Source organism: Magnolia sinica, chromosome 5 (genome assembly GCF_029962835.1).
Source record: "Magnolia sinica isolate HGM2019 chromosome 5, MsV1, whole genome shotgun sequence".
NCBI lineage: Eukaryota > Viridiplantae > Streptophyta > Magnoliopsida > Magnoliales > Magnoliaceae > Magnolia > Magnolia sinica.
The window spans coordinates 12,166,767-12,182,085 of NC_080577.1; the positions used below are offsets into that span (position 1 = coordinate 12,166,767).

Genomic DNA, 15,319 nt, shown 5'->3' on the forward strand with positions numbered 1-15,319 from the left:
CATTTAAGATTTTCCAAGCACTCGCTGAAAGATGGACCGAAGACAGAGAAATCGTCCATGAAGACCTCTAAATATTGCCCTACCATGTCAGAAAATATGCTCATCATACATCGCTGGAAGGTGGCAGGAGCATTACATAGTCCAAACGGCATCCTTTTGTAAGCAAAGGTGTCGTAGGGACATGTAAACGTAGTCTTTTCTTGATCTTCAGGGGCGATCTCTATCTGGTTGTAGCCCGAATACCCGTCAAGGAAACTGTAATAGGAATGACCAGCTAACCTTTCCAAGATCTGATCAATAAAGGGCAAAGGAAAGTGGTCTTTCCTCGTGACGGTATTTAATTTTCTGTAGTCAATGCACATCCTCCAACCAGTAGTGACTCTAGTCGGCATGAGTTCATTATTGGCATTGGCTACGATGGTGATCCCGGACTTCTTAGGAACCACCTGAGTTGGACTCACCCATTGACTATCAGATATAGGGTATATGATACCCACATCCAATAGTTTAAGAACCTCGGCCTTAACCACTTCCTTCATGTTTGGATTTAGTCTACGTTGTGGTTGCCGAGCGGTCTTCGCATTATCCTCAAGATATATGCGGTGAGTACAAATCGAGGGGTCGATTTCCTTGAGGTCCGCGATTGTCCATCCAAGGGCTCCCTTATGCTTCAGGAGAGTAGATATGAGCATACTCTCTTGTTCTTTCTCAAGGTGGGCAGAAATCACCACCGGGTATGTCTTATCTTGACCTAAGTATGCATATTTAAATCAGAGGGCAAAGGTTTTAGGTCAAGCTTTGGTGGCTTGAGGTTAGACGGTAGAGGCACTTCATCAGTTTGGGGTAACTCTTCAAATTGTGACCTCCACCGGTTAACTTCAAGTACCGGTACCGCATCAAGCATGGTACACGTCTCCCTAATTATATCATCATAAAGCTCATGGGAGTGGGTTAGGCACGTCTCTAGAGGATCAGAGGATAAGGTAAGGGGTGCCCTGTCATCCACGAAAGTATCGATCATGTTAATATCGTAGATATCGTCATCTTCCTCTATCCGTCTGACCGTGTTGAAAAAGATATTCATTTCTAATGTCATATTCCCGAAAGACATACTCATGACACCATTCCTGCAAATGATATTTGCGTTTGAAGTGGCAAGGAATGGGCGACCAAGAATGACGGGAATCTGAGTGTTTATGTTACCGATGGGCTCGGTATCCAGGATGATGAAATCAACTAGGTAGTAAAATCGATCAACCTGGACCAACACATCCTCAATTATCCCTCTTGGTATACGAACAGAGCGATCAGCAAGTTATAGTGTGGTTAAGGTGGGTTTTAATTCACCTAAGCCCAACTATTTATATACCGAGTAAGGGATAAGATTAACGCTCGCTCCTAAGTCAAGAAGTGCATGATCAATTCGATGGTCCCCAATTACACATGATATGGTTGGGCTACCGGAGTCTTTGAATTTTTGCGGCACATCTTGTTTTAGGATGACACTCACTTTCTCAGTCAGGAAGATTTTCTTTTAAATATTTTGCCGTCTTTTGATCATACATAAGTCTTTCAGGAATTTGGCATATGAAGGTATTTGTTTCATAGCATCAAGTAGTGGAATGTTGACCTTCACTTGTTTCAACACCTCTAGAATATCCTGAGAGTTAGAGAGCGATTTTGGTGCAACCAACCGTTGGGGAAATGGAGCAACCGGCTTTCCTTGAGGTTCTGGTTCTAACTCTGGTGGGGCATGGCTAGATCCATCTTCTTTATCCACTTCCGAGTCCTTAAGCTTTTCAGCCCTAACCGGAATGGTTTTGTCAATGATCTTTCCACTCCTAAGAGTGGTGATGGATTTAGCTTGCTTCATCTGATTTGAAGAGCTTGGGTCGCTAACTTCATATTGCTGTTTAGGATTGGGAAGAGGTTGAGCTGGGAAGCTCCCCTTGTTCCCAATCGTATGTTCAGCCTTAAGTCCTTGTATTGCTTTTGTTAGTTCTTAGAAGGCTTGTAGCATACCCTGATTGAAAAGCTCTTGCTTTTGAAAATGTTTCAGAACCGAATCCTCTTGAGGTTTCCCTTGAGTTGGATTTTGATTTAGGTAACCTTGAGATGTAGCGGTTTGTCCATTCCTCCAACTGAAGTTGGGATGATTTCTCCAGCCAGGATTGTATGTGTTAGAGGTAGGCCCACTGAAAGGTCTTTGGTAATTGCTTACAGCATTGGATTGCTTATTTAATACCTCTTGAAAGGCAGAGATAGTTGGACAGTTTTTAGTAGTATGAATGTTGCAACCACAGATGCTACAAACAATTTCTTTAGCCTTATCCTTCTTAAATTCCATGGCCTCGAGTTTCCTAGTGAGATTAGCTACCTTAGCATTAATATCATCTTCTTCTCTCAGGAGATACATTCCACCCCTTTCCTTGGAATGAGTCGGTCTAGACGTAGTACTAGGTCTAGGGGAGATGTCCCATGTTTGTGTGTTCTCAGCAAGTTTATCAAAGTAATCCCACACTTCATCGACTCCTTTATTCATAAACTCCCCATTACACATCATCTCGACTAATTGGCGCATAGGAGATGTCAGTCCATCATAGAAAAAGTTCGTGATGCGCCACGTTTCAAAACCATGTTGTGGGCATGAACTGACAAGATCCTTGAACCGCTCCCAACATTGGAAGAATGTTTCATCTTCCCTTTGGGCGAAGTTCATGATCGACTTTCTTAGGGTGTTCGTCTTATGGTATGGGAAAAACTTCTTAATGAACTCCCTTGTCATGTCATTCCATCTGCCAATTGATCGAGGACGTAGTGAATGTAACCACGTCTTGGCTTTCTCTTTCAAAGAAAAGGAAAAGAGTTTCAGCCTGACCGTGTCATCAGACACGTTAAGAAAGTATAAGGTAGCTATGATCTCATCAAATTCTTTTAAATGTAAGTAAGGATTCTCTGACTCAAGCCCATGAAATTTAGGGAGGAGTTGGATCACCCCTAGCTTGATATCCATGTGTCCTGCATTCTCAGGAAAAACCATGCATGAGGGCGTACTCACCCCCGCCGGTTGTAAGTAATCTCGTAAGGTACGAGGCGGGGGTGCTTGATGCACCTCATTCTCATCCTAGAGATCTTCTACCCTAGGTTAGGGTAGAAGAGGTTGATTTTCAGCCATATCCTCAATTAACTCAGGGGATTTCGAGTGGTGTCTAGTCCTACGATGGACAGTTAAATCCTCAACTAATCCTCCTTCAGTCAAGAGACGTCAAGTGTTGTCATGAGCCCACTTGGGTATGAAACACTCGCAGCCCTCAATCAAATTCTAAACCTAATCCTAAGAAGGGAAATAAAAAATCTAAAAAGAGAAAGAGGGTTGGAAGGAAGTTACCAAATTGGAGTTCCTAAATTGAAACCTGCAAAATAGAACAAAACAAGTTAGTTTCTAAGAATAGCAAGCCTATAAAATTCTTAAGAAGAGAAATATAGAAACAAAAAGAAACAAGAAAGAATTCCTAAATTAGAAAGTAGAAGTTTAGAAAAAGCGTACCGAATTAGAAATTTCTAATAAGCCTACAAAACAGAAAAGTTAGTTTCTAAACAGAAAGTCTTAAAATAGAAAATTTCTAAAAATAAAATAAGAAACAAAATTAGATTCTAAAAGAGTTAGAATTAGAAACTTACTAAAAAGGAATCCTAATCTAGAAATAGTAAGGAAGAGAGAAATTACCAATTTAGAAACCTATCTCAGAATCCTACAAAATAAGAAAGTTGGGTTAGTTTCTAAAAAAAAGGAAACTATCTAAAAATAGAAAGTTATTTAAATAGAAAATTTCTAAAAATTAAAGAAAAACCTGGAATTAGAAAATTCTAAAATAAATCCTAAAAATCAGAAAAGTCCTAATCTTAAACTAATCCTAAAACCAGTTATCTTCAGGAAACATAGCCGTCAATCCCCGACAACGGCGCCAAAAACTTGTTCACACCCCAAGTGTAGGGTTATGATGTAGTAATAAACTTAGTAAGACCGAGGTCGGATCCACAGGGACTGAAACCTGTACGTTATCTGAAAATAACTAGATCTAGAACTAGGCTAAGATGAAATCTAAACCAATTGTGATTTGAGGAATAATGGTGAAATATTAATCTAAACTTAAAGAATTCAGAGAAAGGGAACTATGGATTCAGAGGATCCACTTGTAGAGATCAGGGAGATCTTATGCCTGCTTCATGGATATTATACTGAACTTACTTGATATAGTTTTCAAGAGATGAAAGGTATAAGAATTAGGTATGATTCCATCACAAATCCATGCCTAAGAGGCAAGGTAAACAACAGAACTTAAACCAATCCATAACCAACTAAAAGATGTATGAGTGTTAGGAATGATTCCATCATCCAACCATGTCTATGAGATGATGGCGAATAACAGGGTTTCCGAACATCAAGATAAAAGGAAAGGAATTATTCAAGCCATCACAGATCTACTGTAATTTAAATCACAACAAACCATTAATGACTAAAAGAATTTCTTAAATCAAAACAGAGTCAATCAGCTCAGTTCAAATCAAACCTGTAGAAGTTCCCATCACGCCACAAGCTTCACCTCTTAGCCCTAGCTAAGGGATTTAGCCTAATATAATCATAGGAAAAAGAAGAAAATTAAAGAAAAAATATATAAAAATTCCAAACACTTCTCTCTCCACCTCTCTTTCTCTATCTAACGTCCCCTATTCAACCATACCCTCTTCTCCACATTTGGAACTCTTTTTATAGCTTTTGGAGTGGTGGAAATCGGATTTGGGAAGCTATCGCACGCGCAGCAAAAGCCTTTTCGCATCCAAGTTTGGGGCTTCATAACTCTCGCGTTCCTTGCATTATTTCTGTAAAATCAGCGTCTCTTGGAAGTATTTTGGCTGGCCTACACGATGGACGGTTCAGATCTACCATATGATCAAAGATGGTGGGCCACAACTGCTTGGAAAATCTGATTTTGTGGACGTGCGTAGCCTTTCGCACGTCCGGCCCTGACGTGATTGGTGGGCCCCACAGAGGTATTTTCAGGAAAATCCACCCCGTCCATTAGATTCAGGACGAAATTTCAGTCAAGAATGGGTGGTTTTGAACGTCCATTGATGCGGCCCAGAGAAGAAATCACCCCAAAAATCATTTTGAACGTCGCAGGACCGCCTGTTTGTGGCCTCTGTACCGCACACGTGTGCTTATATGGGTCCAAAAGTTCAGCAAGGTTTTGTAGTAGTCGAGGCCCTCTACATAATGGACAGATTGGATTATCCATACAGGTCATGGGTGGGGCCCACTAGCGTCCGCAAAAACGGACAATGTCCATCCGTTATACAGCGTCAATACGGCAATTGCCATTTTAGGAAGAAGGTGTGGGTCAGCAGGCGCTGACCCGCCTTACGTGGTTCGGTGCGTAGCGCACGTGTATACCTTATGTACACACGCTGTGTATACGGGGCCCACTATAATGTATATGCAAGATCCGATCCATCCATTTGTTTCCTTATCTTATTTAAACTGCCGAGACCAAAGTTGAGACAGTTCCAGATATCAGGTGGGCCCAAAATCAACGGTTTATGGGCTGATCTATCAGTTGGGGTACTTCTATAGTGATCCGAGGGCTGAAATTTGATATATACAGTTAATTTATTGCCCTCAGGCCATGTATGAAGTTTTGAGCCAATCAGATGGCGAGAACTATGTGATCTTGCATTTTTCACCAATTTCGGGCCTCTTTAACGTGAATGACTTGATTTCCTCGGATCCCTGATGTGTAATTTCATCGATCTTGGTCCCCTGGAGTCCGTCCCTTGCCTTGGGTGTCATCAGAGCATTAAATCCACGGTTTAAGCACCCTTTTTCAGTTCATGCTTGTAAATACACTCTGCATCACAAACACGATTAAGTCAGGCTATTAAACGGTATCATGCTTGTAAATTCATGCAATAACTGGGTCTGATATGCAATATTTGACCCTCAACAATTCTCAACCCCCTTGCTTCTCTAGATTGTCATTGAATGTATGCTCTGTGACTTACCAGAACTCTGGATCTTGTTACATCAAAATTGAAACTCATGGTAGTCTAGTCCTCCTACATGTCATTCTAGCATCATCATAAATCCCATTTGTAGACATTCTCTTGGCGTATGCTCTGCGGCTTGCCAAAATTTCAGACCCTCCCACATCAAAAATTTGAGTCTGTCGAATCTCATTTTAATGCCTTGCATCTTATCATTTCGCCCTCTAATATCAGCTTACCACATGGAGTAGAGACCATACACCTGTACAAGCAGAAAGGTTGCCTAACACCTTCTCTATTTATAACTAAGGTCCCTTGTTCGGAAACTTAGGTGGCAGGTCAGGAGTCAACCTTAAGCAGGAGAGTCTCCATATTCTCTAGCTTTTATAGATTTTGCAGGTTCTAACCGGCCGCAAGATTTTGAATTAATTGGCTAGTGGTGACTCCAAGTCTACTGCATCAACAATCCAAATCAGCCCATACAGCCTCAAACCAAATATAAATCAGCTTGGGCGCCAATTGCCAGCGTTCACAATAACATTTTCTTATTTTTAGAGTTTTAGATTTTCTTCTTTTTTAGAAATAACTTGTAATCATGTTAGGACTCTTCTAGCAGAAATTTATTTAAAATTTTTATTTTTAGAAATTAGGCTGTAAAAAGAGTTTTACTAAAATTATGACTTTTATTATAGTTAGAATTTTGCTATTTTTGGTAATTATGAATTTTGATTTTTTTTTTCTTTATTAATAATGTAACAGGGACACATACACATTAGACAATTATCAATCAAGTTATTTCTAATTTTATTAGAATTTATTTCTTTCCCTCGTGGATTTTTGGAATCATTGTGAGGAGTTCAGAGAAGCTCGGTGGATGCAAATGAATTATCCCTTGAGGAAGACAGTGATCGACCTCATCACGTCCTTCCCTGCCTCACAGACCAACGAGATCCTTAAATGAGGCTTTGCACAAGGACTCGGAGTGTAGAACACAGCACTAGGGGTGCACATGGGTCGGTTCGATCCGGTTTTGGGGTGAAACCAGAACCAAACTGTTCCTAACGGTTCTGCAAATATTGGAACCAAAATTGGACCGTTAGCACCCTAGAACGGAATCGGCACTGGACCATGAAGGACGGTTCGGTCCCGAATCGGATCCACGGTTCTGGGCTTTTAAAAAGCATTGTCGACAAAGATGTAGGCGATCGTCTCCATGCCCTTTTCTTTTCTTTCCTTTTCTTTTTTTTTTTTTATCAAACCTAAATTAGCTCTAACAGACCTAGCAACTTCTGAAGAATAAAAAGGTAGGTCCCATATCCTTCACTTATTGTAGTGATTTTCTAGAAATTCAAAAAAGAGGGCAAACCAAGGATTTTAACTGGAGCTATACTCACTTCCTACCATGGATTTTAGCTGCCTGCCTGTTCTTCTTCTTAACTCCAGACTTAGCAACCTGAAGACTCTTGCGCACAGCACTTAGCCTAGCAAGTGCCACATTCTTTAGATTTGGCCTGTAGTAGTTGTCTGCAACCTAGTTTACAATAGCCTTCACCATCGTGTCCACGCCCTTAGACCGGAGGTCGGCCGCCCGCTCGATGAAGTTCGGGAGGTGCTTCTGTGAGCAGGTTGGCGTGAAGGAGCCAGGAACCACAAACAGGATCGCCTTCTTCTTGGCGGTGAGGTTGGAGACGGTGACCATCTGGAGCTCGTCGGCGGCGTCAAAGTAAGAGAAGGTGGATTCCAGCGGCTTGTCGCCGACAGAGATGGCGACAGTGATGGTGGAGGTAGAGGGCGTGGCAGAGGGCATAAATCATGAGGGCTTGGAGGGGCAGAGGGCAGGGAGTGCAGCGAGAGAGAGGGGCAGAGGGCAGGGAGTGCGACGAGAGAGAGGGCGAGGGGCAGGGAGTGCACGAGAGAGGGTAGGGCGTGGACTTAGGCAACTTCGGGTTTTTTTTTTTTGGTTTTAAATGCATCAGATCAACGGTTCCTATCACGAATCGGTTCTATGGTTCGGTTAACGGTTCAGATCAACAGTTCGGTTAACAGTTCGGATCAACGGTTCGGTTCAGTTCTACAGGACCCTAAACCGGAACTGATCCGTCATCAACGGTTTTCAAAATTTGGGAACCAAAATCGGACCGTTAGCACCCTAAAACCAGACCAAACCGGACCGATCCAATGGTTCCAGTCCAGTTACACGGTTCCAACGGTTAAATGTGCACCCCTACACAGCAACGATGTGGTTAGTACTCTCATACGTAGCAAAACTTTGTAGGCCCCACCATAATTTATGTACACTACCCACAGTGTCCATTAATTTTTCCGAAAAATTTTTGGTCATATACAGACCTAAAAATGAGGCAGATCCAAAGCTCAAGTGGACCACGCCACAGGAAGCATGGATTGAATGCCTACCATTGGAAACTTCTGTTTGATCTTGTGCACAGGTCATTATGGTGGGCCCTAGCTAGGAAGGTTTGGAGGCGTTCTAATCCCACTGCTACATGCGGTCTGGTTCAATTGAGCTCTAGATCTGCCTCATTTTTGTGCTCATGTGCTAAAATGATTCAGAGAAATGAATTAATGGCTTGGATAACACACATACATCATTGAGGGGCATAGAATGTATATAGAGTACCGATGTTGGTGCTGTGTTCTACACTACGCAATACAAGTCCTTTACACAATACGCACGGGTCACCAATTCACGAGTGGGGCCATGCTTCCGTAATTAAGACCACTATAGCTGCCTGTTGTGTCCTACCATTTTTTCTTTTTTCTTTTTTCTTTTTTGTGTTAGCTTGTTAGTACACCCACTGTCAGATCACACTTCACTGTTAGCCACCCCCACTAGGGAATCGTTGCCAATGTTTGTGTCCTACCGTGGATGGACCATGCCCGAGGAATCTCTCGGACTACAAATCTTTTACCATGTAATTTTCCCTACAACCATACGGTTAAGAAGAACAATTACAGAATTCCTAATTCAGCTGAAAAAAAAAAACCAGAGTCTTTAAGATAGCCTGTTTAAGACCACGGCCTTGCATGAATCTAAAATAAAAACTGATTAACAGTAATTATGTATCAGATATCATAGTTTATATACACCATTTTTATCATTACCAAAATCTCTAATATATAATTACCACGTAAAAATATGGAAAAATCGACCATAACATTTGATAAGACTCGGCTCAACTTGAACCAATTTTAACATGATGGGAGCAAAGTTTGGATTTGGTCAGAGCTTGTAAATATCACAAAAAGGAAGAAAAAAGAAAAACTCTGAATCAACTTGATGAAGCTCAGAAATGAACTGGACCAAACTTAAGTAGCCAACACTGGACAATATTATTATATTATTATATTTTAATATTATTAAAAATACTCGGACACAAACCTGAAAAAAAACTAGTCTGAGCTACTTGACGAACTTTCGGTGCAGATAAAGATTTTTTTATTTTATTTTTCTAAACCATGCCATTGGCTGACTGAGTTTTATAGTGAGCTAGCCTTGTTTGGTGTTTGCTTCAGGTCCAATCAGTTGGGTGCCTGGCATCCCGTCCAAGATTTAAAAAACACAGCAGAAATGACAGCCACCATGGTGGTTAGTGATAACACTCATAATGAAAGATAATGAAAATTATCTAAATTCAGTAACCTTGGACATGAATTGACTTGTTGATTTAGGAATTTTATCATGCTAAGTCATGCGGAGAGTTGTCCATTTCCTACAAGTCAAGAAAGCTTGGTGTTATCCATACGAGAAACAAAGGAACATCTCAAATTGTTGACATGCGTAACATGTATAAAAACAAGCACCAGCGCCAAGATAATACTAAAGTACGACATATGGCATGTGCCAGATTTGTGTATGAATCAGATATCAAAGAGAAAGTTTGATGATTAAGGTTATATTACTTGTTGATTTTTATTTTATTTTTAATTGTACGGAAAATTTTAAGGAAAGGTGACCTTAATACAGTTGGCACAACCACATTATAGTTGGCACGATCGTGCCAACCACATTTTGATGATGTTATTGTCCGTATAATTAAGTGATTATTAAAGATAGTGTGTCCTGGGATCTAGACCTTTAACAGGATGTCCACTCCAGCTCCTCTTTAATTTAATTTAGGCTGCTTGTTTTGACAACATTTGTTAAGTTTTAGGTGGAATGGTCGTTGGCACATTACTACCCCACTACAAGAAATCCCACTTTTAGCAACGAAAATTTTCGTCGCTAAATTCGTCGCTAAGCCGCCAAAGGTAATCTTTTTAGCGACGAAAATTTTCGTTGCTAATAAAACTTCACAAGACTTTTAGTAGCGAAAATTTTCGCTGTCAAAAATATACGTTCCACTTTTAGCGACGAAACTTTTCGTCGCTAAAAGAACTTCATAAGACTTTTAGCAACGAAAATTTTCGCTGCCAAAAATGTATGTTCAACTTTTAGCGACGAAACTTTTCGTCGCTAAAAAAACTTTATAAGGCTTTTAGCAGCGAAAATTTTCGCGGCCAAAAATTTAAATTCCACTTTTAGCGACGCAAATTTTCGTCGCTAAAAAAACTTTACAAGACTCTTAGATATTCGGTCCACTTTTAGCGATGAAAACTTTCGTCGCTAAAAAAACTTTACAAGACTTTTAGCAGCGAAAATTTTCGCTGCTAAAAAATATTCGTTCCACTACAAAACTTTTGCCTACGAAAAATTTCGTAGCTAAAAGTCTCTTTTATAAAATCAATATTCCGGCACAAAATTTCACAAAAAAATTATTTTTCCTGATATACACCTGTTATAATATATTTCATCATATTTTTCCTGATATACACCTGTTATATAGTATAATGCATCATATTCACATTCACATTCATATAAACCCAAACTAGTAAATCCATCCAAACATAAAAGTACATTCATCCAAACACAAACAATCTTATCCACATCACATTCATTCACGCATAAATACATAAAAGTTCGTTTATCCATCGGTGGATGTCTATGAAACAAGTGTTCCTCCCGACTCCTATGTCATTTTGGATCAAGCCCTTCATCATGGGAATGTCCATGAAACAAGGAAATTGATCGGCTCCTATGTCAATGAAACTAGAAAATTTTCATAAGACAGCTACTTGACTGGCTATGCTTGGGACGAAAGTATAGAATTAAAAATGAGTTCATTGGAACAGCATAAGAATAATTCCAATAAGAAATTAAATGATCTAGAGCAGGTTGAGGTGATCGGTCATGTGCAACAAAGACTAGAGAGCTCCAGCAAGGAATAATGATAGGAGTTGAAAGGCCTCAAAAAGAATATGACAGGAAGACCTAAAAAGGTCTTGGATCAAGGTGGTGAGGAAGTATATGAAGGCTTGTTCAGTTGCATAGCATAGAGCCTTAGGATTGATTGGTGAAATGAGATTCACAAAGCTGACCCAAATACCTGAGGGAAGGCTATGATGATGACGATGATACACACGAGGTCTCATGTGCAACTAGTTGGACTATTGGTTATTGACCAACCAGCACATAAGATTCAATGTTTCAAGCGTGTCTAACATCCAACCAATCAAAAAGGTTGGCACCTCCATGAAAACACCTGATGCAAATTTCAGGTTGATCAAATAATCAAGTAGGCCAAACCACAAAAAACAATGGACAACCGCTCAGCCGATCCAAAGTACATGTGTGGCACATCTGATGAGTGGATATACCCGATTTATGTGCTAGGTGATCTTCATGGCCGGACCAACCTATTGGAGGGGGTGAATGTCATACACACGATACATTGACAATTATGCACTAGGACCATAACTTAGCAAATGTAGGAAACTTACCTGATTAGAGCTTTGCAGCCAATGCAACAAAGTTGTTTCTTAGCAAATTTCATGATACCGCTGTTTGAAGGAATTGAAATGGAAACTGATCTTGTGTGGCTGCCATGGAGAAGTTCCTTTTCCGCATTCTTCAGAATGGGATCAAATATTCTCAAAAGCGGCTGTAACATGGAAAATACTCAATAACCAGGTCAATCAAAGAAAGTAGTGAAGTAAATCTTGAAGGAAATACCAAATAACACCTTGCTAATTTGATTTTCGAGATAGTAATGGGAATCAATTGGAATGTTATTCTCTAGCACGAAGATAGGATCCTCCGACCTTTCATAAGCCTGTTTCATTATGAACCAGTGGATTTGAAAGCGTTACCAACGAACACAGAAAAAAACAACTCACAAAGAACAAGCATCACATAACCAACTACCTTGGCACCTTTTGCAGCTTTAATAATAACATACAGAACACGATCCCCAACATTTGGAGCAGTGGCAGCATCCCGCTTTTCATGACAACCACACAAGCAGAAAATAAGAGCATGCAATAAAAGAAAATAAAAATGCATCTTGCTGTAAGAACAAAGATAGGAATGACATCCAATTTGTTTAAATAAATACTGATTCGAAATCATGAGAACAATTAGCTGTACTTTATCAGAGACCAGATTTCAATATTAAAAAAAGAGCAAGAAGATGAGCATGAAGTACTAAGATGGGAAGCATAGGGTAGAGATCCTCTCATCCATGCATCTCCTAAATTAGAAAGTGGAGTTGGTTTTATGCTTGTTTTGGGGTTAGAGGAATGTGGAAAAAGTTATCATGTTTAAGTTTGGTCAGATACATGTAAGAAGTTACCTGACATGGATTGAGTTCAGGAAATGACTATGCCACACATCTACAGGCATGCTGATCAAGATATGGTGTAATAATTGCCTCAGCTTCCAATTGTCACATGGATCATGTCTTCCACTACAGGTTTATTCCATTTATTCCTATTTTCTCTCACAAGTCATATATCATGAACCATGAACAGATTGGTTTCTTATTTTATGTCGAAGCATCAAACCACTAGCCCTTCAAGATTGTGGATTTTGGTAAATTATAAAGTGAAATATTTTACTAAAACTTATTTATACTCAAATCTTTAGTTTCCAATTTCAAGGATCCAAACTGCTCATAAAGAGGGTTTCTATAAATGGGCCTGCATGTCTAGAATCTAGATATGTTTTATGCAAGAATCGCATGACAATTTTACAAAGTTTTTAGTTGATTGTATTCATATTAAATAAGTTTTGATGGTGTTAGCACCAACTCAAACCCTCAACCTTGGGGCCTATTGAGCCATTACATGGAACAACTAAGCAAAGGTTTGGAGTAAACAAGAAAATATTAGGAAACGCGCCATTCATATTATATAAATAAGAAAAACTTTAGGGGCTGTTTAGTTTCGAGTGAATGCTATGGTATGCCATGGTACTTCTTTTTCTTGAGTACTAAGTCACAAGTATGAAAAGAAATCAAGTATTAAATACAAAATATAATTATCATTAATAAATACAAAAAAACCTAGTGTACACTATGACGCTACATAGGCTGCGACCCCTATAGCATACGCCACAAGGGATTTACGCTATTTGCTAACTTTAGCATCGTAGCTACGCTACGCTACGACACTATTCAAAACAGTGGTGTGGACACAACTGATAGATTTGCAGGTTATCTTACCAAACAGATTGATTAGCAAATCACCCAAAGAACCTGCAAAAAAATCACTTCATGTGGCCTATAGAATCACTCTCAAACAAAGTCAAGAAAAGGACGAGTTCATGAAAAACTAAGCAAAGTTTTGTTAAATGAATGATACATATCCCATGATCAACTTCCTCCTCTTTTAACTCTCTAGTTCCGAATCAGTGTCTAATATTTGCTCTCGGTTATGTAGTAAAGGCCTATTAACAAAATAATTCCTAGTCAAAACTCATAATACTACTCATTACACATAATCCGGATACAACTCACAGTAAATAAGTTAAACGCATTTAGGTGGTATGATTGCTTTGCCCATCATACATGTTAGGTCAAGGATCTGTTACAAGACATCAGCAACAGTTCCAAAGCATTTCAGCAGCATGATTGCTTCAGTCATCATACATGTTAGGTCAAGGATCAGTTACAAGAAGTCAGCAAAAGTTTCAAAGCATTTCAGCTCATCACTTTTTAAAAAACCAATCTGCACAGAACCATTGCTTCCTGAATTCCCATGAGCAACACACCAAAAACTGATCTAGTTTCTTCCTCTCTTTTTATAAAAAAAATAAAAAATAAAAAAAATCGTTGAGACAATCTGAAAATTCTTGCCAAGTTTTAAGTTATATATATTGCAAAGTTCAAAAGGAGAACTTACCATAGGATCCATTTCATATTCAAGTGGCTCTAAAATGAAATCTTCATCTTGGATTACTCCATTCACCATCAATTTTCCATCACGAACCTATCAAAAGGCAAAACACATGCATGTCCGATGCTTAGCATTAGAAAATGAAGTATGGAATCAAATGCATATTGAATCATTCTTGATCAATGAAAGTGATTTTAAAAAAATTAGCTGGAGGGGAAACTCACATCGACAAAGTCCCCTACCTTGGCGACAACTCTTTTGATAAAGATATCACCTGAGCTGAAACCCTTTTCCTGCACATAGTGGTATCATGATCATAATTATAGGGTCCTAGTCATGCATATCATTCCATTGGCAACAACTGCTACTTAAGATGTATTGCAGTATGAGATTAAAAAAAAAAACATATCTGCAGGGCAGGAGGAACCTTGAAAATCACTCTGTGACATCTGGATTGTTAAAATAATAAGAAACCTGTAAAGTTTGCAAGGCAACACAAAAGATCAGCTCCAAGATATTTAAAGGGGAAAAAATATCATCCAGATGAGCAAGATCTACATGATTCTGGACGATAAAAGCATCAAGTCAAGGCCATTCTCAATGCAAGAGAAGATGTTCTGATAGATATCATTAGTTTAAAGAAAGCATGATTTTAATCATTTCATCATCCACCACTGGTTTCCTTGACAATAAATAAAGCTTAGTGATGTAGCTAGTGAAAGAAGACTTGCCTGCATATGGTCAAACCATAAAGTAAGGCCAACAAGAGCTGCACTAGCAGACAGCTTCCTAAAATCAGCTCCCCAGTCCTTGTCTGCCACCCTGCATCACGGCAAAGATCACAAGGTGTCCAAAAGACAAGCCAATGTGCACAAAACAATAATGATCGGATCATGATACAATGGAAATGAGAAATTACTAAGGATGGCTTTCCAATTTGTCATGGTTATGAGTATTCTAATCGGGACTCAGAAGGGAAAGAAGTTGGGCTTGACAATCATCTGATGAGGCAGATGTTGATGGGAGATGCCATAGAACATCTCAT

General features: G+C 39.4%; 1 protein-coding gene and 1 non-coding gene across 2 annotated transcripts; one reads left to right on the forward strand and one right to left on the reverse strand.

Moving 5' to 3' along the window:
* The first annotated feature begins 2,630 nt into the window (after positions 1-2,630).
* On the forward strand, positions 2,631-2,737 carry LOC131247673 (small nucleolar RNA R71). The gene has a single exon (XR_009171947.1). It is a non-coding gene; the product is annotated as a small nucleolar RNA R71 (small nucleolar RNA).
* An 8,761-nt stretch (positions 2,738-11,498) lies between these two features.
* On the reverse strand, positions 11,499-12,754 carry LOC131247222 (DNA polymerase delta catalytic subunit-like). The gene is made up of 3 exons (XM_058247636.1): positions 12,305-12,754; positions 12,123-12,212; positions 11,499-12,041 (listed from the first exon to the last, which is right to left on the reverse strand). Exons 1-3 carry the CDS (start codon positions 12,506-12,508, stop codon positions 11,877-11,879), a joined length of 459 nt encoding a protein of 152 aa, XP_058103619.1. The 5' UTR covers positions 12,509-12,754; the 3' UTR covers positions 11,499-11,876.
* Between the last annotated feature and the right edge of the window lie 2,565 nt (positions 12,755-15,319).

Bases quoted from the DNA above. Each gene is read 5' to 3' on its own strand.
- LOC131247222 (XM_058247636.1), bottom strand. From the start codon at position 12,508: ATGATTTCGAATCAGTATTTATTTAAACAAATTGGATGTCATTCCTAT. The intron at 12,213-12,304 runs GTAGTTGGTTAT...ATAATGAAACAG, and splicing joins AAGCTGCAAAAGGTGCCAAG to GCTTATGAAAGGTCGGAGGA. The intron at 12,042-12,122 runs GTGTTATTTGGT...TCCATGTTACAG, and splicing joins TCGAAAATCAAATTAGCAAG to CCGCTTTTGAGAATATTTGA.